The 9,023-nt window shown below is 50.5% G+C and overlaps 1 protein-coding gene across 2 annotated transcripts in view; it reads right to left on the reverse strand.

The window, feature by feature from the left end:
* The window catches only part of MYO5B (myosin VB), a 186,557-nt gene extending 180,012 nt beyond the window's left edge, over window positions 1-6,545 (reverse strand). Inside the window, exon 1 of one of the 2 annotated variants that reach the window (XM_014539705.1) lies at window positions 6,435-6,545. In XM_014539705.1, the coding sequence (XP_014395191.1) occupies window positions 6,435-6,530 (96 nt within the window). In that variant the 5' untranslated portion in view covers window positions 6,531-6,545. The remainder of the gene's footprint in view (window positions 1-6,434) is intronic. The other variant, XM_005866245.2, reaches the window with a different exon arrangement.
* Window positions 6,546-9,023: the final 2,478 nt, after the last annotated feature.

The following is a 9,023-nucleotide window of genomic DNA, read 5'->3' on the forward strand; positions in this document are numbered from 1 at the left end:
TAAAGCTTTTCCCCCCAGCTATGACCTGCTACATTTCCATCTTTAGTGAAACCAAGTACAAGTACACAACATTTTACTTTATGAAGGTCACAACCTTGGGTATCAATTTTTATTTCATTTGGAGAGAACTGGAGTCTTGAATGCATACATGGAATCAATGGTTTCAATCTTTTAAGTGAATGTAAAAGATGCCAAGAACGTTTTAAAGGACGCGCTCCCTGGAAAGGATATTAAAGACCTACAACGTTAACTGAATCCCCCAGGCACGCTCTCCCCGAGACTGCAACCTGGCAAGCTCACCCCAGCCGGGACCTTTAGAACAAAGACCACAGAATCTCCCGTCTTTCCTTGGGAAAATCCTTGCCGTGTTGCCCAAGGTTCCCACTACTTTCGTCTCCTTTCAGTGGTTCTCAACCTTCCTAATGCCGCGACCCTTTAATACAGTTCCTCATGTTGTGGTGACCCCCAACCATAAAATTATTTTCGTGGCTACTTCATAACTGTAATTTTGCTACTGTTATGAATCGTAATGTAAATATCTGATATGCAGGATGTATTTTCATTGTTTGCGACCCACAGGTTGAGAACCGCTGCTATGTGATTCTACAATTTGAAACTTCAAAAACCATTACCTTATTTTTTTTTAAAAACAGTAATTTTTTTAAAACAAGACCATTACCAAGCACCTCTTGCCTATGAAGCAATGTGCTGGGTGCTTTCACGGGCGTTACCACACGTCTCAGGTGCCGAGGATGGCTTTTGTATAAGGTATGAGACTTCCTATCACCAACCCAGGAAGAAGGCGGCCTCCGCTCCAGTGATGGGGGTGAAGGACCCCTGGCATCTGCTCCGTCCATCCTCTCTCAGGTCCACATTCTGATCCAAACCATTAGACCTCCCCCTTCATCCTAGAGGTTATTTACCAACTGTCCCAAACTCTAGAGGCGCATTTTACAGCAGATAGAAAAAGCCACAGTAGGCACATAGCTGTAAAAATCAGAACTGGGTCACCCCAGGAAATGTCATAAACACGCTTTCCCTCCTTGCTGGCCTCTGGCCCAAACCCTATTGGCTCCTGAGGATCTGGCTCGGACCCACCGCCTCCATGAAGCCCTCCCTGATCCCCGCTTCCCGGCCGAGACAGGCAATGACCCAGAGCCAGGAGATTATGCCCTAAGCCTCAGGCTCCTTTCATCCATTTTTTTAAAGCGATATACAGGAATACCACCTCGTTTTACGGTGGTATGTTACTCTGCTTCACTTTATTGTACTTCCCAGATACCAGGTTGTGTTTTCTTTGTTGTTGTTGTTTGTGTTTTCTTTGAATAAACTGCAAGTTTGTGGTAGACCCCGTGTTGAGCAAGTTTATCAACGCCATGTTTCCAACAAGCTCAGATGATGGTTGGCATATTTTAGCAATAAAGTATTTTAGCAATAACAAAGTATGTGTACATTGCTATTTTTCAGACATAACGGTATGGCACACTTAATAGCCTACGCAGTGGTCGGCAAACTGCGGCTCGCGAGCCACATGCGGCTCTTTGGCCCCTTGAGTGTGGCTCTTCCACAAAATACCACGTGCGGGCGCGTACGTACAGTGCGATTGAAACTTCGTGGCCCATGCGCAGAAGTCGGTATTTTGTGGAAGAGCCACACTCAAGGGGCCAAAGAGCCGCATGTGGCTCGTGAGCCACAGTTTGCTGACCACTGCCTAGATCAGTGGTTCTCATGCACTGGAAAACCAAAAAGCCGTGTGACTCGCCGTGTGTGGTGGTCTGGACCTAAACTCCCGCATCTCCGAGGCCTGCCTGTGTACAGCGTGACTGTTCCGGTCTCCAAAACAAACGAAGCCACGCCTGCCTGCCAGCTGGCCCCGCGTGCATGGCAAGCACAGCTATCATCTGTAGAAGCCGAAGTGTTCAGCATAAAGACCACTGCTGCCCGGAGGGCTCGCCGCCCGGGCTAAACCAACAACTCGGAAATAAAATGAGCCATTAGAGAAAGCTGTAAAATTTCACAGAGGGCAAGGCTCTCCGTATTTATATTGCACTTAAATGAAGCAGCACAGGGGGCCTTGCTGGCCTTTTGGTGACTCTAAATTATTCAGCAGCACCCTGATGTATTGCTAATTAAGATCTAACCCTGAGGCACAGACCCAGCTCGGAAGGCTGCATTGCCGCCTCTAACAGCATCTGAGGCAGACCCCTCTCGCCCTGGGCCTCCCCGCTCCGCTGCCAAAGCACCAGAAGGGCCTGCATCCCTCCAAGTCCAACTCCACCGACAGCTAAGGAAGTAAAGTGGAAGACCTGGCGACAAGGTGAATGAATTAGTGAGGTCTTTTCGGAGGCCGGCGGTCCCAGAAGCCCCAGGAAAGAAGGACAGTCCTAACACCTGGCGTTTTAGAACATGGGCTGCCTCCTCCTGGGACAAGCCAATCCCTTTGTCTCTCAGCTGGAAGGGAACAGCTGCCCCCACTGAGGGCCTTGTCTGAGTCTCCACCCCCTGCAGCGCGGACACAACCTGGGTCTTCCCGACCCCCTGCTCCTCAGCTACCCCCGTACCACCTATGACACTGGGTAAAAACGAAAGGCATGTGAACAAAGTATACACCTTAGTATACTTAGTATCGCTGTAATAAATGCAGCATACTACGGCAAGATGCTCACAGGGAAAGCTGGGCATGGGGTATATGTGACACTGGGTAAAAACAAAAGGCATGTGAACAAAGTATACACCTTAGTAACAGTGTGTTAACATTAGCATACTTGCTGTAATAAATGCAGCATACTACTGCAAGATGCTCACAGGGAAAGCTGGGCATGGGGTATATGGGAACTCTCTGCAATAGATTTACAGAAAAACTGCAAATATAAGACTTCTAAAATTAAAAGTTTATTTTAAAAAATAACGACAGCACAAAATGCTGATGAGGATGTAGAAAAACTGGATCACTCAGACATTTGGCAGTTTCTTTAAAGAAAAAAAAAAAAAGAACCACGAGCAACCATAAAACCCAGCATCTGCACTTCTGGGATTTAGCTCAGAAATTAAAACGTAACATTCACCCCAAAACCTGTATGTAAATGTTTATAGCAGCTTATTCATAACAGCCATAACCTGGAAACAAACCCAAGTGGGTGAACAAACTGTGGTACACCTGTACCACATAATAATCAGCAATAAAAAAAGGAATCGTCAATGCACACACCAACCTAAATAAATCTCCACAGAATTCTGCTCAGTGAAAAAAAAGCCAGTTCCCATGTTGAAATCCTAACCCCCAAAGCGAGGGTCTGGGGAAGTGGCCTTTGGGAGGCGGTTAAGGCACCAGGGGCAGCCCTCCTGAGTGGGACCAGTGCCTTATAAACGAGACCCAGAGCTCCTGCGCCCTCTCTCAGCCGCGTAAGGAGAGAGCAGAAGAGCCGCCTGCAACCCGGGAGAGAGAGGCCGCATGGAGCCTGACCCGCGGGCGAACTCGGGCCGCAGCCTGAGGCGGCGAGAAACCTCCGCCTCTGAGAATCACCCAGTGTCTGGCAGTTTGTGACCACAGCCCAACTGGACTGAGATACTATCCTTAAAGTGAACTTTATTTTATTTTTCTTTTAAATAGATTGTTATTGATTTCAAAGAGGAAGGAAGAGGGAGAGAGAGATAGAAACATCAATGATGAGAGAGAACCATTGATCAGCTGCCTCCTGCACGCCCCCCACTGGGGATCGAGCCCGCAACCTGGGCATGTGCCCTTGACCGGAATCGAACCCGGACCCTTCAGTCCGCAGGCTGGTGCTCTATCCAGTGAGCCAAACCAGCCAGGGCCCTTAAAGTAACTTTTAGAAAGTTACTTTATTCTGAAGTAAACTGGGACTTAGGCATCAATTTATATTTTATGTTTCTAAGCATGACTTACTTTCATTATCATTATGTTTCATGTTGGGTGCTACTTTTATTATCATAATATCTCAGGATGGAGATGATCTCTCCATCTCATAACAGCATCGCAATTAGGAAGCTCTGATCTAGTCCCTAACTTCCGGCGTTCTCCCTGGCCGGCTCCTGTCCCTCTCCCAGCTCAGGGTGGATGCTCCTGCACAATCCTCTGGGAAAGCTCCATCCCAGCTCCACCAGGGCCCAGCCTCTGCTCCGTGGATGCCATGCGCAGTGCACCCCCCTTCAGCACACCCCACCCTCGAGCAGAGCTCAGAGGGGCTACAGGAAAGCTAATGCATCGGAAGCAGCCTTACCAGAAACTGCATCTGCAACAAGGTGAAGCACATGACCTTCTAACTCCAAACCTCTGTCTCTATGACTCATGAGCATTTCTATGACTCAAGGTTATTAACACATAAATCTCAACCTTATATTCTGATTGCTGGTCCACGTACCAGCAATGAATGAAATGCACACCAAAATCAAAAACAAAACCTCACTCGGGCCAGGAACCCTTCCTGAATCTTCAAGTTTCCTTCCTACCATCATTTTCCTTTCATTCTCATTCCCAACCGTACTCAGGCAAATCTGACTGCTTCTAGTTAACACATATGAAAAAGTCGAGAGAGAGAGAGAGAGAGAGAGAGAGAGAGAGAGAGAGAGAGGGAGCGCCCAGGTTTTCACAGCAAGAAAAGGGCATAAATGGAAGCAGCCTGAGCCTCACCCCCTCTCCAGTTTCCTTCGCCTCAGTCCCGTGGCTCACCATTAACAGCACTGTCAGCTTATCGCATTTTCGTCCTTGCTTTCCTAAGATTGGACGATTGCATTGTAAGTGGCCAGAACACAAGGTTGGAGTAGCAGGCGGGAGGGAAGGCATGCATGTTGCCTCTCCTTGGAAGAAAGACCGTGCAGGAAACCCAGCATTTCCCCCTCGCCTCCACTGCTCACATGTTTCAGACGTGAAGCGCTGCAAACTCGCTCACCACTGTTCAGCCCACACCTGCCTCTGGGACGAGATGCCACTTCAGCGAGCGAGCGTCTCTCGGGGAGGACTTCCCAGCCCTTGGGGGAAAACCTCACAGAAATACCAGACTCTCAAAGCTGGGCTGACAGCCCTGTGCGGCCCTGCTCTTCAAACCAGCCGGCTCCGAGCGCCTGCCACGAAGGGCACAGTGCTCGCCGTGGCGGGGTCTCTGCCCTCGTGGGTAAGGCGAGGAGATGAGGCAACATGCAAACAGTTACGCCATCACCCAAGAATTACACGCCCGTGCAGACCAGCAACAGAGCGGAGGCCTGAGAGGAGGACAGGGCGAATGCCAAGAGCAAGGGGTGGACGGACATTATTTACAGTGACTGCTTCAGCCGACGGAGAAGCGGTCCCCTGGGCTTCGTCAGGAAGGGGCTACGGGAAAGGCGACAGTTTGACCTGGGCCTGCAGAGACAGGACGCACGTAGAAGCAGAGAAGGAAAGAATATTCCAGGTGGAATCAGCATGGATGAGGAAGAACTCACAATACGTCCGAAGACAAGTGGACCGGTCCTGCCGGTGGGAGAGATGGAGCCTGCAAGGCAATGATCAACCGGCAGCCTCAGCCGGGAGGCTCTGGCTCCAAGAAAGGCTCAAACCGGCTTCCCAGGACCCCTCTCTGCTGTGTGACACCAAGCCCAGGGTCCTGGTGACTTCCCGGGTCTGTCAGCCTGAGGCACGGCGCACAGGGGAGAGGTGTTTTTTGTGTTTTTGTTTTTTCATATATCCTTATTGGTTTCAGAGAGGAAGGAGAGGGAGAGAGAGAGAAACATCACTGATGAGAGAGAATCATTGATCGGCTGCCTCCTATGAGCCCACAACCCAGGCAGGTGCCCTGACCAGGAGTTGAACCATGACCTCCCGGTTCATAGGTTGACACTCAACCACGGAGCCACTGTGGCTGGGCGGGGAGAGGTTTTGTCAAGATCAAACTTCGGTCATGAAGTCAAAATGGGGTGTGGCGGAGCCTGGGTGGGGCACCAGCCACCACCGACGATTCCCACTTGCTGAGAGCTGAGCGCTGCCCACAGACCTGAGAGAGAAGATCACAGGGGAACGCCAGACGCGCGCTCGTGTCACAGCAAACCCAAAGCCGTTCGGGAGCTACAGCGATCGAGCTTCCTCCCTGTGCCTGCTTCCATTACACCATCCTGTCTGTGCTTCTTAGGATACAAGTGGCAAGTCAATGTTCACTTGGGGTGCACAGCCTGAGCAGACCAACGGACTGCGAGCTGGAAAAACAAGCACAATCCTGCAACTAGCGGCACGGGACTCAAACCCTTCAGATACAACTCGCTACCGAGTATCCCGGAAAACACACACACACACACACACACACACACACACACACGCACGCGCACGCGCACACACACACACACACACACACACACACACAGCAAGTACTCGGGAGCCGTCCTCCCACTCCCCTCACCAGATTCACCACCAGGATGCACAGGGTGAGTGCGAGCATGTCACTTACCCATTCATGCCAGCTCCCTCTCCATCTTCCCTGCCTCCCAGGGCTCTTGTGAACAAGGAAAATGACAACTAAAGGGAAGCACAACTTGTAAAGCATAGAGTGTATGTATATAAAAATATAAGATACTGCTGCGAGAGTGAAGAGCTGATAGCCCGACAGGCACGGCTCAGTGGTTGAGCGTTGTCCTATGAACCAGGAGGTCACGGTTCAATTCCCGGTCGGGGCACATGCCTGGATTGCAGGCTTGATGCCCAGCGTGGGGCGTGTAGGAGGCAGCCAATCAATGATTCTCTCTCATCATTGAGGTTTCTCTCTCTCTCCCTCTCCCTTCCTCCCTGAAATCAATAAAAATATTTTCTTTTTTAAAAAAGAGTGGAGAGCTGGTATTTTCTGAAGGAAATAAAGCAGAAGCTGACCCGTTGTGGGCTCCTCCGAGGGAGGCAGTAGCACACTCTCAGACACTGATGCACAGGCATGACGAGGAAAACGCCGGATTTCCCTCACCTGAGCGTACAAGTGCCTCCCGAGGGTGCTGGCGATGTGCCTGTGCAGACGTGCCGCAGCCTCAGAAGGGGTCTGACCTCAGTGCAGGCCCTGCACCTGGAGGGACACCCCACGCCAGGGCTCCACCCAGTGACAAGCAGAGAGGCGGCCTGGCAGGGCAGTCAGCACCTCTTGGCTCTGTCACTGACCATGCTTACTCTGAAGCTAAGTCATCAGCTCCCAGGGCGTTGCAGGGATCTGAGGTCCACAAGAAGGCAAACCAGGTCCTAGCCAGCCTCTGAGGGGATCTGGCCCCACCTCACTGCAGCGGCCTTCTGCCTTTCTCCTTCTCGGCTGAGCAGAGCAACCTCAGTGCAGGGGTCCACAGAGCGCAGCCCCCCTCCCACTCGGCAGGGCCCGCCTACCTTTTTCTTTCAAGCCACCCCTCCCCCTGAGCGCCCTTCCCCTCTCTCTAATCTCCTTCATTCTCATTCCTTTCTGTCTGCACCCAAATTTACAGCCTACACATGGCTTCCTCCCATAAGAAAGGTACCAGATGGCCCCTTTATGTTGCCTTTCTCCCTCTCTCCACAAAGTACCCACCGCCCAAACAGGGGACTAGAGCATTTGAAACTACTTTATACTAAATCAATAAATCTTTGGAATTCCCCCATTTTTTTCCTTTTTTTTAATGAGAAAGAATCATTGATCAGCTGCCTCCTGCATACGCGCCAACACTGGGAATCAAGCCCGCAACTCGCGCATGTGCCCTGACCAGTGACCTCCTGAATCAAACAGTGACCTCCTGGTTCAAAGGTCGACGCTCAACCACTGAACCACGCCGGCCAGGCCCACTCTTAGAATAAATTCAAGTGAGGTGGAAGCCTATTTCTCTAAGAGAAAGAAAAACTATGAATCACTTTATTTAGGTTTACTTTTTTTTTAATATATTTTTATTGATTTTAGAGAGGAAGGGAGAAGGAGAGAGAGATAGAAACATCCATGATAAGAGAGAATCATAGTTCGGCTGCCTCCTGCAAGTCCCCCACTGGGGATCGAGCCCACAACCTGGGCATGTGCCCTTACCAGAATTGAATCTGGGGCCTTTCAGTTCGCAGGCCGACGCTCTATCCACTGAGCCAAACCGGCTAGGGCTAGGTTTACTTTTATAGATCAGCAGAAGCTCAAGAACAAAATGGTTTACTCCTTCCTTCCTTTACTGTTTATTTGAAATTATTCCTTTTCACCTTAAATATATATATATTCCTCCCAGCAGTTTCAAGGTCATAGGGGTCAAATGCCCATGCCCAGGCTGCTCGGACACCTGCAGGGAGGAAGCCTTCACTTCTGCAGCCCAGTCCACCCCTCAGGGGTCTGACTGGCCCAGTGCTCCTGCACCCCAAGCTAAATCTGCCTCCTGCAATGCGTACCCACAGTTGATCACGCTAAGCTTCAGAAGAACTCAGAGAGGGAGATATGAATTCCAAGTGACCGTCCTGCAGTATTTCAGGATCATGTCTCCTCTTTTCCGGACTATAAGTCCTGGGTGCCCCAGGTGTTCCTCAGATGCTATAGTCTCCAGGCCTCTATCTCCAGGCATCTACCTCCGGATGAGCTCCTTTCCTGGGATCCCCTTAAGTGTGAAATCAACATCAGAACATACTTGCGTGGAGTCACATCTTGGGAAGAGTAGGGGTTCAATTCTAAAGTCAGTAATAACACAGAGGTCACGCTGCACCAAGTTCTCCGGAAAACCCCTGCTGGTGCCCATCACCACACGGATGCCCTCTCTCCCAGAGGCCAGAACTGCCAACGGACACGGGTGCCCTCCTCCCGTCTACCCTCACCCGGGGCAGAGCCTCTAAGCAGGGACAGGATTTTCTTGTTTTTTGGTTGGTTGGTTTCTTGGGGGTTGTTTGCTTTTGCCTCCTGCACATGGCTGCATTGCTGACATTTAAATGCATCTGTGAGCCAGTAGGAAGTGCCACTGTTACTTAGGTCTCTTCAAAGGACATCTGTATTCTTTGGGTCAAGTTCAACATCCCCTCCACAGCTGGTCCTCGATCCACGCCAATGCTTCATGATAGCCAAACAAAGAGCCACCAC

Source organism: Myotis brandtii, unplaced genomic scaffold, assembly GCF_000412655.1.
Source record: "Myotis brandtii unplaced genomic scaffold, ASM41265v1 scaffold226, whole genome shotgun sequence".
Lineage (NCBI taxonomy): Eukaryota > Metazoa > Chordata > Mammalia > Chiroptera > Vespertilionidae > Myotis > Myotis brandtii.